This window comes from Typopeltis vanoorti, chromosome 9 (assembly GCF_054136105.1).
Source record: "Typopeltis vanoorti isolate ZY-2024b chromosome 9, IOZ_Tvanoo_1.0, whole genome shotgun sequence".
NCBI classification, from domain to species: domain Eukaryota; kingdom Metazoa; phylum Arthropoda; class Arachnida; order Uropygi; family Thelyphonidae; genus Typopeltis; species Typopeltis vanoorti.
Window position 1 is genome coordinate 92,013,195 of NC_143557.1, and position 27,303 is coordinate 92,040,497.

Genomic DNA, 27,303 nt, shown 5'->3' on the forward strand with positions numbered 1-27,303 from the left:
TCATGATACAAGAATGTACTGAGGATTTGAATTTGGAAGAGACCATTACTTAGTACTAAGCAGGATAAAAATGGATATCACATTAAAAAGAACTGTATATAAGAAAGTTAAAGTTGAGCAGCTTTTGCAGGTAAATTGTAGACTCAACTATGCAAGCATTATTGAAGAACATTTGAAGCAGTTTGAAAATAAGAACCAAACTTTGAGGTCTCGGTTGCAAAACTGAAGAAAACATTGATTGAATCAGCTAGGGAAGTATGTGGTGAAGTTACAAGGATAGAAAAATAAGAGCATCATCATGGTGGACATGAGAAGTTAAACAAGCAGTCCTAGAAAAGAAGAAAGTATACCAAAAGTTCCTAGCAAATAAATCAGCAGATTCCCTAAAAGAATACAGAGAAAAATGTAAGTGATCTAAGCTATGAATAAAAGTAGAAAAGTCATGGAAAGACTTTAGTAAGAATATGGAAAATAAATATCATGAAGGTGGCAAAATGTTTTGGAAGCTATTGAAGAAGCTTAAAAATGAAGGAAAGAGTACTGTAAAAGGAATCAAAAGTGACATTAAAACTGAAGATAAGGATATCTTAATGTCTAGAGTAATTACTTTTAAAGACTATTAAATGAACCAAGCAGTAATAGAACCATACTAGAAAATTTTCAAGAGGAATGCAAAGAGGAGTGCATATCAGTATTTGAGGTAGAAAAAGATGCCAAAAACTTGAAAATGTAGAAAGAAAGCTGGAATAGATGATATTCAACCAGAAATGCTTAAGTATGGAGCTATAAAAGTACAGCATAATTCAGAGAGTCCAGTTTCCAAAGATTGGAGTAGAGCTCTCACAGTACTCATCTATAAAAAGAGGAATAAAGCTGAATGAGAATTACAGAGGAATTTCTTTACTGAGTGTTCCAGGTAAGATTTATACAAGCATACTTGAAAAGAGGTTGAGAAAGATTGTGAAAGAGAAACTTGGAGAAGAACAAGCAGGGTTCAGGCCAAATAGAGGTTGTCAAGATCAGATTTTCTTTAAGGCAAATAGTTGAGATATCATTGGAATATGACAAGGATCTGTACTTGAGTTTTGTAGATCTGAAAAAGCCATATGACAAGTGCCCAGAGAAAAGCTTTTCAAAACACCACAATTATATGGGGTAAATGGAACATTATACAGAGCATTATACACATTCTATATTTAAGTTGCAAGTCAGCAGTTAGAATTGAAGGAATTATAGGAAAATGGTTTGATGTAAAATCAGAGGTAAGATAAGGATGCACATTATCTCCACTCTTATTTATCATCTATATGGATCATATTATGAAAGAAGGGCATTAGGCCTGATATTAGAATTGGAGATGTCAAACTGAGCTGTTTGCCTATGCACAGTGCTGGCGTCCTGATGCAATTTTAAGTTGAGTGCCCCTTACTTTTTTTTTTAATGTAGTTAAAATTTAAAGATTGAAAATTAAAAACACGTATTTTTTTATGCAAAACTGTGTACTTGGAAAAATATGTATATATTAACCACACAGCAAAAATTGCAATACATACAGAAATGCACAAAGACTAGAATTACAGATACATAAGTTGCTGATTACTGGCTATGTGCTGTTATAACTAGAGATGTACAAACAATAAAAATTACACAATGACAAGAATCATTTAATTTTTAATGAAAAAGAAATGTAATAAAAAAATTAAATGATTTAAAAATTTACTTTTCTTGATTTTATGGAAGCAAATTAATCCAAATTTTCATTTGGTTCTAGTTTCTCGCAGATATCGCCATCTGTTGCAATCATTGACAGTCCAACCAGTCTCTTCTGTGAAATACTAGATCTTAGATATGTTTTAATTAGTTTTTCTTGAAAATAATTGTTCGCCTCTTGATGCTGAAACTGGAAGTGCCAAAAATATTCAAAGAGAAATTGTTAAATTAATAAAGATGCTATCTAAATCATTTGCATATATATTGCAGTATTTTCAGTGTGTCTAAGCTATCACTATCCTGTATGATTTCCTTTAGAATTTTTATTTCATTATGTAATTTGGTGGCACAAATATCCTTTTCTTCACCATCAGTCAGCACAACTTGTAAATCATCACAGTGTTTTCTTAAACTGCCTCATCCATATTAGAAATTTCCTTGAAACTGAATAAAACCGAAATATGTTAAAGTGACTTGTCAAGAGATCAAACCTTTCAGCCAATAACAATGTCCACAATTGGAACAAAAAAAAATGTAACTGTAATGTTATATTTGACATGGATATTTGACAAAATGTCAAGTTCTATTGCAGATCAACTGGCACTTCGTCGAACATTCCTAACTGAACGATCTTTTGTTACGCGTATGTAATGTACTGCTTTTGAACTCGGAAGAAATTTTTAAATCTAATGCTAACTCTTTTGCCAGTTCAAGTATAAATTTTCATCCGATCTAAATTCTTTAGTAAAGTCCATTGCATTATTTAACGAGTTTTTGGATGCACTTAAATTTGTGCTTGGATTCTGAAGCATTTCATTCATTACATTGATCCTGCACAAAATTTCATACCAGATTATAAGTGAACACAAAAATTCATAATTTTTATTCAGAGCTAATATTTTTGCTTCATATTTTGTACTATTGTAAATTTTATCATAAATTTCCACAAAAGAATCTAAAACTTCTCCAATATTATATCTAAGCTAACAAAGCGTTCAATTCTTCCCATATAGTATCTGATAAATTTTTAAGTGCAATTTTGGTGTACTTTTTCAGTACATCCCATTGTTTAGTCAAAACACTAAAGAAATTATAAATTTCTTGTATAATGCTAAAAAAAAAAAAAAAAAAAAACTCAGTGTTTTAGTATTAACTTGAGCAGCATCAACAATCATCAAATTTAATATAAATTAGAGATACCAAGAAATTATATACTTGGTTTAATCCTTTATCCAAGTGTAAACAAACAAGCCTGAAGTATTTTCAGGACTAGGTCAACTCATATATAAAAGCTAATGACTTCACATCACTTGCCTTAGTATCCGATAATGCAAAGCACAAATGCTATGCATTATGGGAAGGGTCAGTCACTGTCCAGACTGGTTTCGACCTTTATTGAGGTCTCGTCAGTAAACTTTGTTTGCTTACACTTGGATAAAGGATTAAACCACATATATAATTTCTTGGTATCTCTAATTTATAGTTAAAAGTGGAAAAACTTCCAACAACTATCTCTAATCTGGAGTATTTTAATTATAAGGTGTTACACCTTTTGGCTACTCGTATATGAAAATATGACTTTGGCATTACTTCAACCTTCATATCACCTCTAGGTCTGGCTCCCATTGATGAGATCTCAATAAAGGTTAAAACCTGTTTGGGTAGTGACCCTTCCCATAATGCATAGCATTGTACTTACCCAGAAGGATATGTGCTTTGCATTATGGGATACTAAGGCAAGTGATGTGAAGTCATTAGCTTTTATATACGAGTTGCCCTAGTCCTAAAAATACTTCAGGTGCAAACTTCACCGAAATATTATTATTACACTTCAGTATTTTCTTTGCCTTGTGTATCTAGAAATCCTCCACACACTGAAGAAAATTAGTTTTGGTTTTGAATTGCTCTGCTCCCATGTCAACAGTGGTAATTGATAACCTAATATCAGTTACATAACTGTGTATTGTTTTATATTTCTATACTTTCAGTCTTAACCACTTTGACATTATCAATATTTTACAGCACAAATATACATTAAAATAAGATATTTATAAATTAACAGAATGTGTTTTATTTGAATGATTATTTAAGAAATGCACATCGTAAACTTGTAGTATGTGAGCACCATGAGTGAATTAAAGATTTTTATTTTATTTCTTTATTGTTTTATCTTTTATTTGTACATAGTCTGGAAACCTAAACATGGAACTTTATCAAGCCATCTCAGGCCTTCAGTGGTCAGGATGCTAGTTTCACACTGGGCAATGAAATTCATCTACCACCTAAAGACTGACAAATATCCATTCACATGGCGAGATTTAAATCCACAGCCTGTTGGTTGGAGAACATATAGTGCTCACCATTTAGCCAGCCAGACTGTTGACTTAGCTAAGACATTGACATTTATCCTTCCTTCCTTTACTGAAATGTTTTGTAAATCTAATATGAAAAACTTTGTCTTATTATTATTATTACATGACACCCCAAGGAATCAAAACGCATTGTGGGAAATCACTCTACTTATTACACACAACTTGTCTCCCCTACTTAATCCTCCAACTTTACACAACACTACTTCCATCAACACACAATGCCATCTACCATACCATATTTACTCAAATATAACTTGCACCCCTGATTTTACTTTATGAAAAAAGAAATTAAAAAGTTTCGCATATACCTTGTGCACACACACAAAAAAAAAAAGTTTAAACACTTTCACATCAGGGCGATAACTCGCTTCCCACGATACATAACATGTACCCCCCCAACAGCCACTATACTGCAGATACAAGAAAAAACAAGTAGTTTTATTGTATCACTGAATAAAGTACAGAGACATTTGCAGTCTGTAATATATTTCTCAACAAATAGTGCAATTAGAGAGACAACTGGGATAAAAACATCATTAACTAATAAATCACATGTCCCCTCCCACAGAAACTATGGTGTATAGACTCAAGCAAAACCATATGCTGTACCAGTAAACACAGTATCTAACTCAAAACTGTTAATACCACACCAATCATATGCACATGTTCATAGCTGCTCTATCTCTACTGGCTTACCATTACTGTCTGTTTCACACTCTGCTTTCACTTCTCATTAGTCTTGTGTGAAGGATTGTTCATTATGTATCTCAAGTCTGTAAATAACTGGTAATTTTTGCATGAAATAATGGGAAAGAAGAAGAAGATGATGCTATTTGGGTAGGATGCACACAAGGAAACCGCTTTCTAGGCCGGAAATAGCAATAGCGAATAGGAGATCTTGGTTAGTCATACCCATTTTCAGTTTTTTTCCTGAAAACTTTAGTTTCCAGAAATCTCCACATATATTTTGCACCGCGATTTTTTGCTTTAATTTGGGGGGGGGGGGGGGGTGAGAGTTATATTTGAGTAAATACGGGAGTACTTTTTTAGTTTGTAAATTACATATGTTTTCATGGCCAGTTTGCCTGTATATGAGATGAAAAAATGAAATTTCTTAATTGGCTCTTCTAAATGTAACGTCATGAATTCAATCTTTAATCTGTAAAAAGAGTGCAATAAATAAGTTTGAAAATGCTACATTGTTTAAAAATAAATTTTCCTTGTATTTCTAGATTTTTTGAATCTAGAAATACAAGGTCAAATTTATTTTTTTTAATTTTTGAATCTAGAATAAAGTTGCAGAGATTAGAATCTTCACCTCTAGATTCTGTATGTTATGTATCATAAAATTTAAAAACAGCATGTCAAAGTTCATGGTTACAATAAGCATTAATATTTCCAATAAGAAAGAAAATAAAAAAAAAATATAAGTTTAGAAGTACTTAATTTTCTCTTTTAAGCACATATTATATTTGGAAGATTGGGTATATGTTTCAGATGGTCACACATAACATGCCATATCACCTGGGATTCAAAGAGGTCATCACGAATGGTTTGGTTTGGGGGGGGGGGGGTATTCAAGTTTCATTTCTGTGAGAAAGGGATCAAAACCTCTGCAGTGTATCAAGACACCGTGCTGAAACTTGTGGTATCCCCTTGAGCAATACTTTGTTTCACAGTAGACAGTGGACTTCCCAACAGGACTCAGCCCCCCCCCCCCCCTTGCACACAAGGTGAGGACCACACAACAGTGGTTGGAGGTGAATATGCCCAGAAGTCATGGATCCCTTGCACTTCAAATTGTGGTCAAAACTTGAGAGAGAGTGGCCTGCAAGAAATGACACCTCGCCTACCTGAAGATGGATTTGGAGTAAGCAGTGGCAATGTTTCTGTTCAATGCTGTGCGTGCTGTCATAAATATGTAGCCTCACAGACTGCAGGAGTGTGTGTGAATGTAAAGGGGAGGGGGACATTTTGAACATTGAGTGCTGTTATATGTTATACATGTGGTTTGCATGTGCTGAAAGTTGTAAATGATTTACTGATAGATTAAAGGTTTATGCACTGTTCAAGTTGTAACAGTATTTATGGATAGGCTGTGTATCAAGTTCAATATGTGATTCCTATTGATTTTTTATCATTATAACTGCTGTCTTTAAAAAAAGGGGGAGGGGCTAATAAGAATGATCCTTCAAATTGCAGAAGCATTAGTGGGCTGCTTCTGTGAGTAGGGTGTAAGTAAAATAACCACAAGGTTAGAGAAGAATATGACCTTCTGTGTGTTAGAAGAACACAATGGCCTTTACTGCTGGAAAATCCTGTATTCATAATATTTTCATCTTAAGACATCATACAAAAAAGACAAAGGGAAGGAAACATATTAGACTGTTTTTGAAATCCACAAAAGTTAACAATTTAGTTTCCCATTAGCAGATTCTGAGAATTGTTGCAAAAGATAAGGGAATCAATTGTCAATTTGATTAAGAGAACATACACTGAGTTAATTTTGCATTAGGAACACCTCTTCGATTTACATATTCGGTACAATAACAAAGTACCACACGATATCAGCATCACGTATGCTGATATAAATGGGCACGTCTATTCTCTGTACGTAATCAATAAACGTTTGCCAGTAATGGGGAAACATGGCAACATAAGCCAATTTGACCATGTACAAATAGTTTGGGCTCCCAAGAGCGGGTTTTGGAATAGCTGCAACTGTTGGTTGCGCCCATACTACTGTATCAAGGGTGTACCAGTACTGGATTAACCATGAAGACATCAAGCAGAAGGGCTCACATTGGTCAGCCATGCATGGTTGATCCTAGAGGTGTGTCATGACTGGTATCTCAGCAACAATATGCAACAGTCACACAGCTCACCCACCAGTAGAACAACAGAGGTTTGACCCATTTTCACGTGCACTGTACCTTGCTTCCTCTGGGGTTTCCACAGCCAGAGATCAATAAGAGTATCCATGATGGTGGCTAGGCATTGCCAACAACGCTTCGCATTGGCCAAGGAACATTGGAAATGAACCTTCAACATATGGAAGAAAGTCTTTTGGAGTGATGAGTCCCATTTCCTGCTGCACCATGCTGATGGCCAGGTTTGCATTTGGCGTAAACAGCATGGTTGAACATGTCAATTTAGGTGTTTTATGGTCTGGGGAGTTTTCCTGGCATGCCCTAGGTCTGTTGGTTATCATCCCACAAACACTGAATGGTGAATGCTACAGGATCCTCTTAGCCAACCATCTATATCTGAAGGAAGTCTACCCCGACCATAGTGTCATCTTTCAACAGGACAACACACCTTGTCATCAGGCTCGTACAACTACTGAGTGGTTGGAGAACACGACAACAAATTTTTCACATTGCAGTGGTCCCCAAACTCCCCTGACTGTAACCCAATTGAATATGGGTGGGATATGCTAGAACGGTGTGTGTGTGTGTGCGTGCGCTGATTCTCCTCCACAGAATGATCGTGAACTGACAGAGTTGCTGAGCAGGCATGGAGGATGTTCGACACCTTGTGGAATCTGTTCTTAGGCGTCTGTACCCGTGATATTGCACAGAGGTGTTGACAACGCATTAGGTGAGTTTTCCTAATGCAAAGTTAACTGATTGTATATGTTTCAGAGCAGCTGTTAATTAGGATGGGTGGGAGGGTATTGGAATAATGTGTAGTGGAGCTGAGACATTCCTAAAGAAACCGATACTCCAAAAGATAGTAAAAGAGTGAACATATGAGGACCAGTGCTTTGAATGTGGGTCAGAAGAGTTATATAAAAGTTATGGAGACTAATAGTTTATGACAGTACATGTTTATCTTGCCTTTAAAGATTTCTGAATGACACTGTTTACAGTTGTATGTGTATGTTCAGGATGCGCTTGGAGTGATGGCTCAAGAAAATAGTGTATTGTTCACCACCAGAGAATGAACTTACAGACCATTGGTTGGCAAGTGGATTTGTTTATTATTTGGCCAACTTGGCTAGCGTAGATTAGATTTAGTTATCTGTTAACTAAATGGTGTCTTATTAGATGCCAGTGGAGTATTTACCTGCCTTCCTATTGCTTTGACTGCTTCAGCAAAATTAAAGAAATTTGCAGAACACTTTTCCATGCAAATTGAAATTTGCATGGAAATTGAAATAATATGTTATTGTCATTATTTTATTTTATTATTTTTTTTCAATACTTGTATGGTTACACAACTTAGCTGCTAATTTAGTTAAGGAATGCTCTCGACTCCACTACACATTATTCCAATATTCAGTAACAGTAACACATTCACATGAAATATCCTCAGCATGCTCAGTAGTATTAATGTTGGGAGACCTGTTTGGCATGACCATACATTTGATAGTCTCTTGAAGATATTGGTCCACAAGCTTCGTTTGATGAGGATGAGCGTTATCATCTTGTAGGATAAATATCTTTAATATCATACCTACATACAGATGTACAAAGGGATCCAGGACCTCATCTCTATAAGTTGCAGCATTTATGGTTCCACTAGGAAGCACATAACAGATCAGTGCATCCACCAAATGAGATGCCTTCCCTAACCACCCTAAGTGTCTCTTTCAAGGTATCATAACATGTTCCTGGTTCTGTCCAGATCTAAGCATGCGTAGTATTACATTGTAAAGCAAATCGGGACTTGTCTGTAAACAGTACTAACTCCCATCGGTCGTGGTTAAGTTGACGTGGAGCCTGATCCATTTCAAGCATTCTCTCCTGTGGTGTGGTTCAGATTACTGGTTGCCTAGCATACATGCCACCTTCATGAATCCTGCACAGAGTGAAAGCAGATAACAATGTTCCTGTATCAGTGTGATGCAGGAGAGCTACCCCTGAATCATAGCTGATTCAGGGGTAGCTCTCCTGTTTTACTGAAACATTTTAAACTAGTCATCAGTCTTATAAACATTTTCTTCCCCAATCAATAATAAGATTAACATTACATGTATATAAGTTTAAAGCAACATATTCAGCAGTCACTTAAGTTACTAAAGATAATAGCTGTTATGAACTGGCTGACAAGCCCTATGATTACAGTGCTTTGTAATTATACAAAGCACTGTAATTATCTGGATAGACTAGAGAAACTAATAGTGGTGCAAACAACCTTGAATAAAAGCAAACATGCAAAACTAAGCGTGTTAAAATTGACACCCTGCATCATTTTTTCTCAAGCTTATCTAAATGTTTCAAAAAAACTGAGGAGATGATGATAATCCATTTTGCATATTTTTTAAGTGGCAATTCTAGTTCCATAATGTTTTACTGCATATAAGGGCAACATAATAAATTCACATATGTAAGTTGTTTTGAAAACCGGAGACTCCATGTATCATTTGTAACTATTGTCCGTCATGCATTAACAATATATAGGATTTTAAAAATCTTATCTCCTTTACTGTTGGGTTTGGCAGCTTATCTCAGTTAATTTGGCTTCTAGAAAACTAAGTTATAATAGAACAGTTACTCTTATCAGTATTGTCGGCAGTATCATTCAATTGCATGTATTCTGTCCTATTTGATTTGTGAGATGAAAAATTCAAGTTTCTTAGAGGAAAAATCCTCACCACCTCCATTTGAGATCTCTCACTTTCAAAAAAGGCTCTTATAGGTTCTTCACATCCTACATGAGATTTGAACCCAGGTTTTGCAAGATTGCATTGTTGTCACTAAGTGAGCTTTGATGGGCTTTCTTGGCCTTTAATTTTATCAGCTTTAATGTACTGTATATTATTTTATTGAGATATCCTGCTTCAAACGATGTTATATCTGCTTCCTGAGAATTTTCTTCCTGGCCTAAAATTGTTTCATTTATTTTATTTTTGTATATGATTGCCATCCATAAAAAGTTGTAAATATGTCATTTAGTACTGCATTTAGTACTCCAGTTCACCTCATACTGTTCAATAGGGTTGAAATCAGGGTTCTGTGGAGGCCAGTGAAGTGTGGTGATATTCATCTCTCCACCAACCATGTAGTTACAGCAACAGCCTTATGACACAGTGCATTGTCTCAACCCTATTTTACATATTATCCTTCATGGCACCCTGCAATCATGTTTGGTGGATGTGGTGGATTGTCCACTGCAGGTAGCACTTGCAGTTGACTCCCTGCACTTCCATCTCGTATTACTGGTTTGTCCAATTTGTCAAAAATTTCTGAATAGATTGGCCTGTAACATGGCCTCCTATCATAGTGCCTCTTTCAAACTCCGTAAGTTCTATTTGGGTTGACTGTCATATTAATGTTTCAGAGGTGAAGAGAAACAGAGGAGATGCAAGGAAATACATAAATATACTTGGTCAGCCAGAGGATACAAATCAGTAATTGACTACGTTATCACAAATTTTAAATTAGCGGAGTTAATTTTAGATGTAAGAGCATATCGAGGCTTTGAATTAAACTCTGATCATTATATGGTATCAACAAAAATTCGTTTTAAACCAAAGTGGCTAAAAACACATAGAATTGAAAATTCTTACCAGCCAAGCTACAAAATTTCTTCATTACAGGATCCTCAAGTTAGACATCAATATCAAAAATGCACAAACTTAAAAACAGAAACCACACATGAATCAAGTGACATAGAAGATGAATGGGAAAATTTGAAACAAATTCTCACAAAAGCAGCAACAGAAACCTTAGGAATAAAGCACAAATGGATTAGAAAAAGAGGACTACGAGACTGGAACAAAGAAATAGAAAATATAATAAAAACCAAAAAGGGCAGTTACCAGCACTTGGCTAAATTCCAAAACAATAGAAGGAGAAATAGAGTATAAAAGAAATAGTGCAATTGCAAAACGAGAAGTAAGGAAAAAAACATAGAGAAAGATGGAACAATTTCGTAACAGAACTAGAAAAGGATTTATTTAAGCCACAACCCAAAACCTATGACATAATTAAATACATGAATAAAGAAATAAAAGAAAAGATAAAAATACAATCAATAGATTTAGAAAAATGGGTGACCTATATCACAATGTTAGAACTGAAAAATATAATAAAGAAGATGAAATATAGGAAAACACCAGGAGAAGACAATATAAATATAGAACTATACAAAAATGCAGGTGAAAAATTTAATGAAAGACTTCCGAAATTTTTTAATATGGTTTGGATGTCCGAAAAAACCCCTAAATCTTGGAAAAAAGCACTGGCTATCCCAATCTATAAAAAAGGAAATAAAGACAATTGCAATAATTATAGGGGAATTAGCTTGCTGAATACAGGATATAAAATATATGCAGGAATATTAAAAGAGAAACTAAGCAGCATTGTAGAAAACAAATTACTAGAAGAACAAAATGGTTTCCGAAAAGGCCGATCCTGCATAGATCCAATTTTTACTTTAAAATTATTAATAGAAAAGAGAAGAGAATTTCAAAAAGAAACACACATGGCCTTTATTGATTATGAAAAAGCCCTTGACAAAATTAGTAGATAAAAATTGTTTAAAATATTAACCGATTTAAACATACCAAACCAGCTTTTACAATCTATTCAAGAAATATATACAGGAAATAAAATAGGTTAAATTAGAACACATCTCAGAATGGAAAGATATATCAAGAGGAGTACGACAAGGATGTACCCTCTCACCTCTGCTTTTTCAATATATATATAAATAAAATTATAACAATCTGGAAACAGCATAACCCATTTGCTATACAAATGACCCTGCAAATGAAGATAGATATACTACTATTTGCAGATGATCAAATAGTATTAGCTACATCAGAAGATGACTTACAAAGATCATTAAATGATATCTCAAAGCAATATAATACAACAATATCTGAAGAAAAAATAATGGCATTCAAAAGAGAAAACCTGATAAGAAGTAAAATAGTGATAGATGATAAAATTCAGATACTTGGGATGTGATCTATCATATGAAGAAGAAAAAGACATAGACACTGAAATATCAAACTTTGTCAAAGTAAATGGCATAATAAATAATATATTTAAGCCATCCCTAGTACAAAAACACACTAGAATCAGACTATATAATGTCTTGTCAAAACCAACTCTACTATACGGAAGTGAAACATGGACCATGAAAAGGAAAGATGAAAAATGAATTCAAACAGCAGAAATGAAGTTCCTCAGAAAAACAGCTGGATATACCAAGTGGGACCACAAAACAAATGAAGAAATCTTACAATCCCTGAAAAATAAAACCAATTAATTACTACATAAGAGAATATAAACAAAAATGGCTATAGAACATTTAAATAGAATGGACAACAGCGGACTGCCACAAATATTATACAAAATAAGTGGAAAAAGAAGAATCGGTAGACCAAGAAAGAGATGGCATGAGACCGGAACAGGCCACTTGGACTAAATTCCATGTTAGGAAGAACAAGAAGACATTTTCTCACCACATCTGTTGTTTTAAATATTTACCATATAAAATTTTTATTAAAAATATATCTCTACTTTTTTTTATGTTTTTAGAATAAATTTAGTCCTATAATTATAATTTGCTATCCTTATTCCAAAAACATTAGCATACTATCAAGTAAAAACATCAGTAAACAATGTTTAGTTTTCTTTTAATAACCTTTTAATTTTTCTTGCTAGCACAGAATGAGTACTGGCAATAGTGCTTTATATATATATATATATATATATATCCATGTGAAAGGTCAGGTAACTGAGGGCTGGATAATTTAGAAATCCCTGTATGTTTATTTAGCCACTTCATAACTACAATGAGCAGGGTGGTGATGTTTCATCAGGCTTAGTTTCACCATCTTACTGGTTAATAATTTAAAAAAAAAAAAAAAATTAATCCAAAATGAAATAAATGTATTCTCATTAATATTCAATAATATTGGAGTAGCTACAAATGGGTTTGGAAGAAAATTGTTGATAAAAAACTAGTAATCATGCAGTGCTGTCATGGTGTCCTGTGTTTTCCTTTGTTATACATAGCAGGAATTATGTATAATATCCAAGCAGTTAGCCTAGTGGCTTTGCACTTCGCAACCATATGCCTAGGGAAGGAGTGTCCTAGGTTCGATTCCTGTCAACGACGTGAGGAGCTCAAGGATCTTTCTCAGCCATAGCCAAGTTAGCCAGTCTTGGGCGTGGACAGCAGGGTTTTTTCCGCCAGTTCAATTTGCTTGCAAGCAGGCAAACCGTCCGAGGACACGCATGGATTACAGTCAGGAATACTGACCCAGCGATAGATCTGATTTGTCAGCTTATGCCGATTCCAGAGCCCGGATAAAATTTGGGGTCCCGTATAAAGGGGGAACGCTGTATCATCACACAGAATTTATTTATGTGTGATGTCACTTTTTTTATATTATTATTTTCATATAGATGTACATTCTTACTCATTTCCTCAATTCAGTTGAGGAAAAACTTTGTATATAACAATCTCTCCGTTATCTCATCATATGAGGAAACAGGTAACTGGTCAGTTAATTGAATGTTCGTTTTTATGTTGATATACCAGAAGTCTGTTTCGTGCTAAACCTGTGGAATGTCAAATAACTGCAGGCTGGATAACTTAGAAATCACTGTATATTTATTTAGTATATATATACATTAATAGAGCATTCTTAAATGATGTCACACTTTTAGGGTTGAATTTTGAACTTCTTCCTTCCTTATGTTAAAAAATTTTAAAAATGTGTAAAATATATATTTTGCTTTTAAAATATATTTCTAAATTTATTTGTAGCAAATTTGTTTTAATTTCAGTAATTACTGCAATCATTGGAGTTAATTGTGAGTGTTATGCCCTTGTTCAGCAATTTTTTTTTTTGTGAGAGGGAGATTAAATATATTTTTGTTTCTACTCCAGCAAAATTCCTCCTACCCATCATATGACCCCTCTGGTTTTATTACAATAATACTGTAGTCTTCACTTACTGCAAACACAAAGTACCTTAAAAGACATAATGGTATTCTAAAAGTATAAAATGACAAGCAAGCTTTCGTTTAATACAGTAATCTCTCAATTAGTGGACCTAATGCGTTCTTTAAAACAGGCGCATTAATCGAAAATGCACTAATCGAATATAATAACCTATGGGAAAAAGTATAATTCATTCCTCAAATTTCTTTTCTGAACCTTCATTTTTTTTATAAAAGAATTAAGATCTCAGGGCCTAGTTAAAGGAAAACCATGAAGCTGAAACACAATAAAACATATTCAGAATATAAATTTTATTATTCTACTTAACAAAGAATTGAGCTAGTTTGGCGGACATTTTGTTTCTTTTTTTCATAACCGACAGTATGGCCCTATTGCCTCTTCTACTTCTGCAAATTTTACTGCTTCTTTCTTCATCAGGGTCAGCCTCTAAGCATTGCTGCTTAAAAACTTTGATTGTATGAAAAATATTTTCAAATTGTTTCTGTGAAATCTCATTTGGCTGACTATCAGTGGTATTTTCCCACTGTGCATCTAAATTTAGCAGGTCGGAATCACTCAATTCTTTAGAATGAGATTTAATTAACTCTTGGACAATATCATTGAAGAGGGGAAAGAAATGAAGGAATTGGTCGCCAACACGTGAAATCACGTGCTTTATAGATAAAATTTCCCAACTGTTATACAAGCAAAATAGTTACCCTTTAAAAACTACAATGATCATAAAAGAGAAGTTAATTTTCCTACGTGTAATAATAAACAACTCATCCCAGAAGACGGATTAATTATCCTATTATCGGAATGGATTCTCCTTTTTGTGACATGCGTACAAGTGTCTAAGGGTCTCGAATCCGTGGGCGTACTATAGCAGACGACATAAATTTGGTGGTAAAAACTTGTAACATAGTATACATAATGTACATGGAAGTAGTGTAGTATGCCATTAAAAATAACTTTGTAAAATGTTTTAAATTGGTAACTAAATTATTTCATTCTTGGGAGTGATTTTTTAAAATAGTTAGCCATAAAAATGTATAGATAGAAAATTTATAACATCTGTAATATTTACTTTTAAGATGTATATAGGCGCACTAATCGAATTTGGGTATCGAAAAAAATAACGCACGAATCGGGGACGCATTAATCGAGGGATTACTGTATGGAGCTCCCTATGATAATAAACTATTTTTTGGTTACAGTTGCTTAAAATAAAATTAATGGAAGGGAAGTTGTTCGATGAAAATAATGATATTTTCATTGAACTGTTGAAGTGAATGATTGAATGATAATGATCCAGAGATGAGTGACCAAGATGATAGCAGATCTATGGAATGAACCTTATGAGAATAGGTTGAAGATTTGTGGGTTTGCAGAAATTGGTTGATAGGCAGAAAAGGGGTGATATGATTGAGACATTCAAATTACTGAAGGGTTTCTATAAGATTAATTCAGAAAATATTTTTGAGAATAGGACTAGTGGTGGGAGGACTAGGGGGCCATACATGGAAGCTGGGCAAGAGTGTGGTTAGCAAAGGTGTTAGAGCTATGTTTTTTTACTTGGAGAGTGGTGAATGAGTGGAGTAAGCTGCCAGAGTCTGTTGTGGGTGCCATGACTGTAAATGAGTTCAAGGCGAAATATGATAGATACTCTGTGAATGTTGAATAGTTGTTCTTGACATGATGTTAGGGCCTCCCTCGATGAGTCTATGGACTCCTTGGAGTTGCCCATAATAATAATCTTATTATTATGATATCATCAGCCTACCTTTATAGTGTCAACTCCTCTTTTCTGAACAGCAGATTTTCTGAAAATTAACTCACGATGGGTTTTTTTGGGTTTGAGATGCATTTGAAGAGAGTCATTTAGGTATAAGATTTAAAATTATATATATTATGGAAAACATTAAATTAAAACTCAAAATGTGCTAAAAACTGAATAAAAGTGTAGTAAAAAGGATATAAACTATAGTACAGAAATTTTAGTAAGTAAAACTCGGAGTCAAAATGTGCTTAAAACTCAATAAAAGTGACAAAGAACATAAGAAAACCTGAAAATGTAGTAAAAAATGTGTGTATAATCTAAAATACTGTTAAAAATAGGAATTGTAAAAGAGGAATAATGAGTTAAAAATAAAATTTTTAAAAGGACCTTATAAGAAACCCAAAATCATTGTAAAAATTATAAGTGTGTACAATTTAAAATGCTGTTAAAATTATTGGGTGAAAAACTGTTTTGGTTTGATTGTTTTCTAAAAATGGTCTCACCATTTTTTGGGGATGTAAGGAAATCAGTGGATGTGTCCTGAATCATACATCAGTTTCTGAGGAACTATATGAAACACAGGTTCAGAATGCCACTAAAAGTTAAATTTACTATTTCAAACCTCCCATATTAAAAAATTTTTAAAAATAAATACATAAAAAAACATGACTGTGTCATGTTTGCAAGTTTTTACTGTATATATCTTGTATTGTGCAATTATATTGAAAAAAAAAAAAATGTATGAATGGTAATTCATACATTTCTTATTATATATTTTTTATCAGCTTGGTTGGCCGAGTGGATAGCGTATCCTCTCTCCAGCCAAAAGGCTGCTGGTTCAAATCCCATCGTGGGCATGGATGTTTGTGATTGTCTGTGGAAAAATATCGATGGGAGATGGCATTGGTGTATTTGCTGTCAGGTTGTGATTGAATGGTGGAGACGGGGTTATAGAGCATGTGCCTTCCCTCGATGAGTCAAAGGACTCATTGAGGGAGGGCACCTATATTATTACTAAAAATAATAATAGTAATAATTTTTGGGGGATGTAAGGAAATCAATGGATGTGTCCTGAATCATACATCATCAGTGTCTTTTACACAGTGTTTTCATGTTCACCATTCAGCAGCATTGGAATCCATCATTCCCATTCCACCCTCCCTCTCTCCATTTCTGCTAACATGAACTGTTCCAGTATCGATACACAGTTCATTTGCTCTCCACCTGCTACGTCCATTGATCTTTCATTCTGTTCTCTGGAATGACTTTCCCCCAATGAAGATTTTATTTGTTACAGAATACAAAATTATTGTAAAATTAAAATTGTTACAGAATATTTCTCATTGACTACAGCCTCCATGTCTTCAAAAAAAAAAAAAAAATCCACATACATTAATAGATTCTGAACTTCTTGTGTGTGCAAGTGTGATACATAATACAAGTAATTGTGTCTTGGGAAAAATGTCATTCTAATAAACTAATGTAACATATGGAAATTGAGTTATACCGCACACTGCTTGTGGTGAGTTGTCCATGTATCTTATAACTCACTGTGTGTGTGTGGGTGCATGTTTTCAAAAAATGTTTACAAATAGAAGTATAAAAACACTGGAAGTAAGATATCAGAACAATTAGATCAAGTTCTTTTTAACAGTATATATTCTGTAACAAATCTAATCTTGCATATTGTTTTAGCATGCTATTGCTTGATTAGTTTTGCAGAAGTTAGGTATTTGTTATAGTTTTATATATATATATCTCAAAATAGTTGCCCAGGTGATGTGCATACACACACATATAATACTTATTCAACCTTTGATCTCTTTCTTACTTAATATTGAAGTATTATTATTGAAATAATAATACTTCAATATTATTATTTAGAATACAAAACGGTATTTTGTGCATAAAATGATCATGTCCTTATAGTAAAATAAAAATTATACTACTATTGGTGAGTGTATTACTATGTATTTAGAGGAAAAAAAATTATTAAGAGTCTGTTAATAGAAAATAACTTGTGAAATTACATGGCATCACACAATGGAATATTATTGTGCTTACCAGGTGGATAAACGTAGAAGGTCAATGTTCATTGTACATCCTAAACCTCCTCAAGGATTTAAAGACTACCTCTTAAATAGGTGCTCATATGCATTAGAAGGAAATGCTGCCAGTCGGTTATCTGTTCCAATGGTAAGTGATAATGTATGTTGAAGATAAGCACCTTTTTGATCATTAAGAGCATTAATGAAAAGTCTTAGAATGGATCTAAAAATAACAACCCTACATTATCGGTTGTAGCTTTTAGTTGTATTACTTTGACAGATGACCAGTCCACCAAAACAGGCATTTGGTATACAATTGGGAAGGAATCGTGTGTGTGAGTGAGAGATCTCTTTCTCTCTTCATTCAAGAATTTCTGGTCCATATTTATTAAATAACATCATGTTTATTCAATAACTAGAAAAGCTAGATGTCAAGCAGAAATTAATTATATATTGTACTGTCATGTACTACTATCTATTGTTTGTTTAGACCTTCTTTAGAATAACAGCAGGCCAATCATTCTACAAAGAAAATATTAAATATGAAAAAATTCCAAATCAAACGAGAGCCCAGTATATTGTTTTTTATATGAAATTACTAAATCACTTGCTAAGAATTAAGCTGGTAATTTGTTTATGTGCTCTTCATTTACCCTGCATCATCTCTTCAGCATATTGTTCACCAGATGTACTCCATCTTTAGGTATAGAATGCCATTTACATGCTGGCGACAACAATTGGGGGGGGGGGGGACCATTCAAATCCATCTTGAAGAATGTCACAAGACATGTGCTGCCACTATTATGTCTATTCAAGACTGGATGATATGGACTCCTCTTGACACACAGCCAGATAGAAGTAATGCAATCCTTCATCTTATTCAAGTCTGAAAAGCTGTTTCTAGAGTTGGCAGCTGCATTAAGTTATCCAAAAACTTTATAATCTTCAGTCCTCTGCTTACCCTGAAGAACACTCACTGAGACTAATCAGTTCGTACTTATCTATATTATTCCTTTCCTTCATGCTTACACAGTGATCAGAATATATTATTCACGCTCTTTACACCCTACACCAAATTGATTGGAAAAGTACTTGCTCATTACATCATACAAAAACCTGGTATGAAAGGAAATTTAAAGAAGCCTGTGAAATTTTGATTAACCACCCCCAATCTTAACAATAATGGTGGCATAAAAATCCCAAGAATTTGGATGGCACACATTCAGCCCACTTAGTTTCCAGCAAACCCTGACTTTAGGACTTGAAGCAATTTTTCAGCTTTTATTGGCCCACTGTCTATACCAGTTGGCTGTAATTTATATGTATACTTATACAAGTAATAGTTTTATTTTTTTTTCCTTTTGTAAACATGTTACTCTCCAGCTTAATTTAATTTTGTAACCTAATGAATAATAATAATAGGACTCGAGCTTTGATGTAGTAAGTTTTTTTTTCCCACTAGAGGTCAGGCCAATAGTTATAAAGGTTGATCAGTAACTTTAGCATGGCATGTAGATTGTAGTGCAGCTTGTTTCTTTGTATATATGTGTATACTCCAGATGATGACCTTAATGTGAAGGTCGAAACGTCAAGTGTTTCTTTTGGTTTATATTAAACTAAAGTTTTACTCTAACACGTAGTTGTTTCCATAATTTGCATAATGTACTTTATTATGATTGTACACAGGATCCAAAGACTCATTGTGGGAGTGCTACACTAACAATTATTGATTTGACACAGTACCTATCATATCACTCCTGAAGTCATTCACTGACAAAGAGCTCACAGTCATCTCTAGCAACCTCTTTCACTCACATACGTCTCCCTCTAAGCTAAGAACTAAAAATGTAGTTCTTATGCCCTTGCTAAACACATTCTTACACAACTTCCACTGCCGATCCTTTATTCTCTCCATTCCAATCATGAATTGTAAAATCTCTTTAGCATCTGCTCTATAAAACCCCATTAGTAACTCATATTGTTCTGTCATATCTTCTTTTTACAACTAAAAAGTTTGTCTTACTAAATAGCTTAAGGAAATTACAACGTACAATAGAGTATACATTAAAATAAATTTTAATACACTTCCAATATTTCGGAATTGTCACATTGCCATTTTCACAGGGACTTAGAAACAAGACACGTGCACGCAAGCACAATACACAATAAATGAGGATGAAGCAGGTAAGCTATTCTTTCTCCTAAAAGTCCTGATGGTGCCCCCTAGTGGGCAATGTAGGTATTATTGGCCGTTTGGACTGAAAGTCTTCTGATGTAGGTTTCCCAAATTTGGGACAGTCTCATGTAACCAAATTTGTTGAGGTTTGGATTGTTTCTTAGGGCTGAGACTGACTCAGTAAAAAGTTTGTCATCTGTAAGGCTAAGGCTTACAAACTGAGGTACACCAGTACCTCAGTTTGACTTTACATTTTTTTGCAATTGTAATTTGACATGTTCCATTATATGCTTGATTTTTGCACCAGTATATTTCTAACAAGATCTTTTATAATGTTTCTTTGAATATAGCAAAAAATAGCCTTAATAATTCATAACTTATTTTAATGGTATTATAATACCAAAGGAACTAAATTCTAAAAAAATAATAATAATAAAAAGTTTATTAAGGCTTATATTTTGCTAGATTTCAAACCAGCATCTTCAGAGCACATTCCATGTTACAGTTAACACATGGCAATGTGTAAGTGAAACAATTCAAATTGTAACCAACAAAGGATAGATATCAGGATCTCCTAAGTGAGTTCTACTTACCAAATTATTGATCGAGACCCCACTATGTCTTAAAAGAAAAAGTGTGTAAATTATTGAAAAAGATGACTTCTTGACCCAAAGATATCATTGACAAAATAAAAACCTGTTCATGTTAAACCATCCTATTATGGGATACCCAAACTTCACAAATGTAATATCCTCCTTTGCCCTATAGTTGATAGCATAGACAGGCCTGCTTATAAACTTACTGAACAGTTAATTAAGTTGCTGCACCTCCTTACTGGCAGTCCTCTACTTTTGTAAAAAAATTATGTCCATTTCAAATCACATCCTTAAAAATTGAGATAATGGTTGGTTTCAATGCCACATCTTTATTCACTAATCTATCACTAATAGACACTCTTGGATTTAAGTCTAATCCCCCCTCCCCCATATCTTGGAATTATTCAAATTTACTATGCATGCAGGTTACTTTATATTCCAAGGAAAAATCTACAAACAGACTAATTGTACTGCTGTGGGTTCCCTCCTCTCTCTCTCCCCTTCAGCTATTATGAAGAAAGCATAACCATGCAAAGGGCTTGTATGCATTCTTCATAATATGTTTGTCATTTGGCCCTATGGACGACACTGGTTTCTTTTGTTACCTACCCTAAATGTTTAGCCAACATTCAAAATTCACAGTAGAAAAAGAATCTAATAGTTGTTTGCCTTTTCTTGACACATTAGTCACCTGGCTTTCAGATGGTTCACTGTCTTTTTCTATTTATAGAAAGCCAATACACATACAGGAAGATTACATAAACAATCACATCATTTATCCACCCCAACAGTATGGTATTCTAAAAACATTTACACACAGAGCTAAGGCTATTTGTTCTAATAATGCAGCTCCTTCCATGGAATTGAAATCTTTGCCATACTCTCCTGGTCAGTGGCTACAGCTCCTACAAATAGATAAAATACTATAAAATACTACACAGCTCTCTTACTTTCCCCTCCTCAAACACCCAAGTACAGAACACCATTATTTCTATTATGTCTGAGGTACATCTGAAAAGTTAGCCAAAGTACTAATAAAATATAACCTTCATACCACATTAAAATCACATGTTAAATTAGCAATTCGATCTGCTCTCCTATGGATGGACTCCATCCCTTACCATATCCTGGAGTATATGAAGTTCCATGTGATTTAGCCTACTATGGACAAACAGAAAGATCTATTAACATCTGACTTGAAGTAGCTAAATACATTGGTATAATGTGTTTGTATTATATGTACAAAATTCAATTGTCTTCCATTATTATGGCAAATCTGGACTGGCAGATGATACTTTGGACATCTCCTCACAGGAGATTAGATGGAAGAAAGCCAATGTGCTATATAGAAGTCATTACAGATCAGAAAGACTATTTTTAGAGTCAGTCATGGCTATGGAGCACCTGAAAAAGTATGGTTGCATTAATTTGCCAAAAATTTAGGAGACTTATCTTAAGAAAAAACTCCTACATAGCTGTAATACTTCTTTTTTTTTTTATAGCATTAATGGGTGCCAAATTAGGACTTAGATCTTTTGTCCATTCAAGTTTGAATTGGGTCACTTACTCATTATCACAATAACGGTAACATGTAGTGTGCTCTGAAGGTGCTGTTTTGAAATCCTGTGCAATATAAACCAGTTAATATCTTTTTTACAGTTTTGTTCAATTTTCTAATTTTTTACTGCATACTATTAATTTTATACCTTTAATATTCGTTTTTATTTTATTTGCATATTGTCTCTGCTTGACAACCAAAATTGGTCAGGAGTTCAAATCCCACTCCAGGCATTGATATTTATAAATGTCTTGGGTAGAAGACGAATTTCATCTCCCAGTCTGAGACCACCGCTGCTTATTGGGGATCGAAATGGCTTAAAAATGTTCTGTTTTATTTTCAGAGCAGTAGTTCTGGAGTATTTGCTCACTCAAGGTGTGCACTCATGTCCTTCACAAAGATTCAAGTGGAACACTAGGCATGGCCATTAGTATAACGATTACAGATTACATTGATTTGGGGAAAAGTTATAATAAAACGCATTATGTACATAATTATATGTAACTACTTAAGGATTAACTACCTTATAAAACTAACAATGACAGAAATCACTTAGGTAAAAATTGTTTATTTGTAGAATTTTTGGGTATGTTTCATAGCCATTTTCAGTACATCAGGAAAATAACAACAAAAAATAATAATAATAAAAAAAGATTGAGAACAGCAATTTAATTGAAAATGTGTTATATGCACTGTCAGCTGCAGAAGAATACTTTGCCTGCATTAATAGATATCAAGAAATACACCCTCTGTCCAAAAAGAAACCGAACTTTTGATAGAAAATAAAACATATGCCAATTATAATTCTTCTTCTTCATGTAGGTTCCTCAGTGAGAGGGTGCAGCACCATGTCCTTCCAGTTCTGTCTATTGGTGGCTTTCCTTTTTGTTTCTGCATAGCCATGTGATCCTGTCCATGATCTTATATCTTCAAGCCATGTCCTTCATTTTTTACCTCTTGATCCTTTTCCCATAATTTTTCCTTCTAAAACTGTTAGTATCCTCTGTCCTGCTGAACCTCTCAGTACATGTTTTGCCAATCTCATCTTTCTCTGGATCATTTCCTGTAATAAAGATCTCTGTGTTCTCATTCTCTGTAGGACATCTGTATTTGTCACATGATCTGTCCATGGGATTTTCAGAGCTCTCCTGTAGCACTATATTTCAAAGGCCATTATCTGTTGCCTTACTCTCTTCTTGAATATCCAGGTCTCATTCCATACGTGAAAATTGGCCCCACTAATGTTCTTATCATTCTTTTCTTTGTTTTGATACTCACAGAACTTCTGAGCAGATCTTTATTTTTCCAGGATGCATCTTTAGCTATGGCTGTTCTTATTTTTATTTCTTTATCTTGTTTTCCATCTGCAGTAAAGTAGGCCTAAATATTTGTATTCTGTTGTATATTCAATTTTCATATTGTTTATGAATATTTCGCTCAGATCTGCTTTCTTTTGAGATTTTCATAAATTTGGTCTTTTTTGCATTTATATCTAATCCAAATTCTTTACCTTCTTCAATTAGTAGCAGCAGTAATTTGATTAATTTGTTTCTGTTTTCTGCTATTAGAATGGCATAATCAGCATATCTAAGATTGTTGTATTTTATATCATTGATACTAATTCCTATTTTTTGTTTTTCAATCTTTTTCATCACTGTCTCACTATAGATATTAAATAGATTTGGTGAAAGGATACAACCTTGTTTAACTGCTCTTTTTATTTTCACTACAGAAGTCTCATCGTTAAACAGCTGCATTTTCTGCTTGGTGTAAATTTTTTATAAACTTAAGTACATGATCTTCTGTGTCTAATTTATCTGATATATTGAACATTTTATTATGTTTTACCTGGTCAAAAGCCTTCTGAAAGTTTATGAAGCATATGTAAATGTTCCTATTTACATATGCTTCATATGTAATTGTATTGTTTTATAGATGTCCTAAATGGATTCCACTAAATAGTTATTATTATTGCCAGTCAAAGCTTTCAGCAGCTCAGCCAGAATAATTATCACACCCAGGGGATTTATTATTAGGAAGATTCTTAATTATGAGTTCTACCTCCTTTCTTGTGGGTAGAGTGGTAACTGTTGTTACATTTAACTTACGGTGTCATGAATCATCTAACATTAGGGTTCGTATACGTCCCTTCCATATTTTACAGGTCCCTTCCCCTATTACGAGTATGTGTCCTGGCATCCCGATAAAACGCTTCAGGACACAGAATTGTCCAGTAATTTGTGGATTTGTGTTTAACATTCCCATTCTTAAACATAAAACATGTAATTGCCAAGAAATTGATATTAGTTATTGATCATAAAATTGTCTTATCAATTGACAATACTGACATGTTGCGAGAATAGTGCAACTAGCAGACTTTGTAATAACTAAGCACGGCTTATTTGATGTGACACAGATCTGTTATGAAACGTAATTAGTTTTATTATTTTATATGCCTTTAAAATGCCGAAGAGAAAGTGTGTTCTCACAGAAAAGCTAAGGACTGAATACCCTTTTATTATAACATGTAATTGTGATGGCAAAGTCGACGAGAAAGTGAAATGTACACAATGTAATGCATTCAGCATACAACACGGCGGTCGGTCAGACATCATGCAGCACATTGCTACAAAGAGACACAAATTAGTAGAAAATGCAAGTGTAAGTAGTAAAGTGTCAGATTATTTTTCTAAAAAAACAATGCGTGAAATGGAAAGAAATCTTGCAGCTGATGAAGCAATATTTGCATATTATGTATGCATGCACAACCAGAGTTTCAGTTCGATGGACTGCACGTCGAAAATAATCCGGAAACTATATGACAAAAAGTTCACTTGCAGTCAAAAGAAGACTCGAGCTATAATTGTGAGTGTATTAGTACCTTATGCAATGGCTGTTTTCAGAAACGAACTTGAGAAAGCTAATTATGTGTCAATAATGATAGACAGTTCTAACCACAGTGCGTTGAAAATAGTTCCAGTTCTAGTTCGATACTTTATTATTATTATTGTTGTTGTTCTGGGCAACTCCAAGGAGTCGACAGACTCATCGAGGGAGACCCTAACATCATGTCAAGAACAACTATTCGACATTGACACAGTATCTATCATACCTTGCCTTGAAATCATTCACGGTCGTAGCACCCACAACAGACTCTGGAAGCTTATTCCACTCGTTCACCACTCTCCAAGTAAAAAACCTAGCTCTAACACCCTTGTCAACCACGCTCTTGCCCATCTTCCATGCATGGCCCCTAGTCCTCCCACCACCAGTCATATTTTCAAAAATACCTTCTGGATCAATCTTATAGAAACCTTTCAGTAATTTGAATGTCTCAATCATATCACTCCTCCTTCGCCTATCGTCCAATCTCTGCAACCCACAAATCTTCAACCTATTCTCATAAGGTTCATTCCACAGACCTGCTATCATCTTCATCTTCGTCACTCGTCTCTGGATCCTCTCCACTTCCTCCCCATCACGAAGAAACCCTGGTGCCCATAACTGGGCACAGTAGTCCAGATGGGGTCTTATCAAGGCTCGATACAGAGGAACAACAACTTGTTTGTCTCTGCATGTTCAAGTATTTTTCAGAAGCCAAGTGATTTGATGAGCTGATTTAGTCACTTTTGCAATGTGCCCCTAAACTTCAATTCCCTATCCACCAACACACCCAAATCCCTGGCCTCATCAATCTCCTGGAGTACGGTTCCATCAATGTGATATACTGCTGCTAATCTTTTCACCCCAAAGTGCATAACCTTACACTTTACCACATTAAATTGACATCCATTTTTCCTAGCCCAGTCCTCCAAACTATCCAAATCATCCTGTAAAATTTTGACATCCTGTGCACTCATAATTGCTCTACCCAACTTTGCATCATCAGCAAACAAGTGAACACTTCCTCTCAAATCCTTTCCTATATCATTGATGAACAAATTGAAAAGCAGTGGTCCAAGAACAGAGCCCTGTGGCACTCCACTAGTCACAAGCCGTGTTTTAGACTCCACTCCTGAATAAACCACTCTCTGGTATCTCTCCTTCAACCACCCTCCTATCCATCTCACCAACCCTATATCTATCCCCATCTGCTCCAGTTTACTGATTAGGGTTCTATGTGGTATCCTATCAAAAGCCTTGGCAAGGTCCAGTAGTATTACTGTAAACCCATTACCCCTCTCCAGTTCAGCCGTCACTGTGTTATAAAATGTGAGCAAGTTACTGAGGCATGATCTACCCTTCACAAAACCATGTTGTCCCCCATACAATATCCCATTTTCATCTATCCAATCCTGTATTCTTTTCTTGACTAATTTCTCTAAGACCTTGACAATGATTCCTGATATGCTAATCGGTCGGTAATTTACAACAGCAGTCTTGGAACCACCTTTATGCAGTGGAACTATTTTCCCCTCTTTCCACCCCCTCGGAACTAACCCAGACTCGAGACTCAAATTAAACAAAATGGTCAAGGGTATTGACAATTCTTTAGCTGCTTCTCGTACAACATGAGCTGGTATACCATCCAATCCCACAGATGTATTGACATTGAGGTTATGCAATAGACTACTCACCTCCACTTCATTCACCACAATTCCCGTATAATCTACTGGTTTATTCGTTTCTGCAATGTCACCACCTGGTTGATATATACTTGCAAAGTGCTCACTAAGTAACTCAACTATAAGTGGAATTTTGAAAAGAAAGTTGTTGCCTTGTCAGCAGATAATACTAATACAAATGTTGATGGAAGTTCCAGAAGAGGAAAGAACAGTGTTTTTCATAAATTGAATCGTACATTGATAGGGGTTGGTTGTTCATCCCATATCATAAATAATGCTATACAATATGCAGCTGATACATTGCCCATGGACATTCAAGCTGTTGTTGAAAAATTATATCAGCATTTTTATATCTATACTGTTAGAGTGCATACACTCAAAGGTTTTTGTGACTTTTTAAATACTGAGTACAAGACAGTGTTAGGGCACTCAAAAAAACACGATGGTTGTCTCTGTACCCTGCTCTCAAAAGGATGAATGAGATGTACGAAGTTCTCGAATCATATGTTCTTTCACTTGATAAACCACCATGGCTTCTAAAATATTTCTTTAGTAATCCAGTTTCAGAGCTAATAGCCACATTTCTAGA

The 27,303-nt window shown here is 34.5% G+C and overlaps 1 protein-coding gene across 3 annotated transcripts in view; it reads left to right on the top strand.

The window, feature by feature from the left end:
- The window catches only part of LOC150103247 (uncharacterized), a 444,168-nt gene that overhangs the window by 332,650 nt on the left and 84,215 nt on the right, over window positions 1–27,303 (top strand). For all 3 annotated transcript variants that reach the window (XM_090397399.1, XM_090397397.1, XM_090397398.1), the window contains exon 10: window positions 17,839–17,967. In XM_090397399.1, the coding sequence (XP_090253525.1) occupies window positions 17,839–17,967 (129 nt within the window). The remainder of the gene's footprint in view (window positions 1–17,838; window positions 17,968–27,303) is intronic.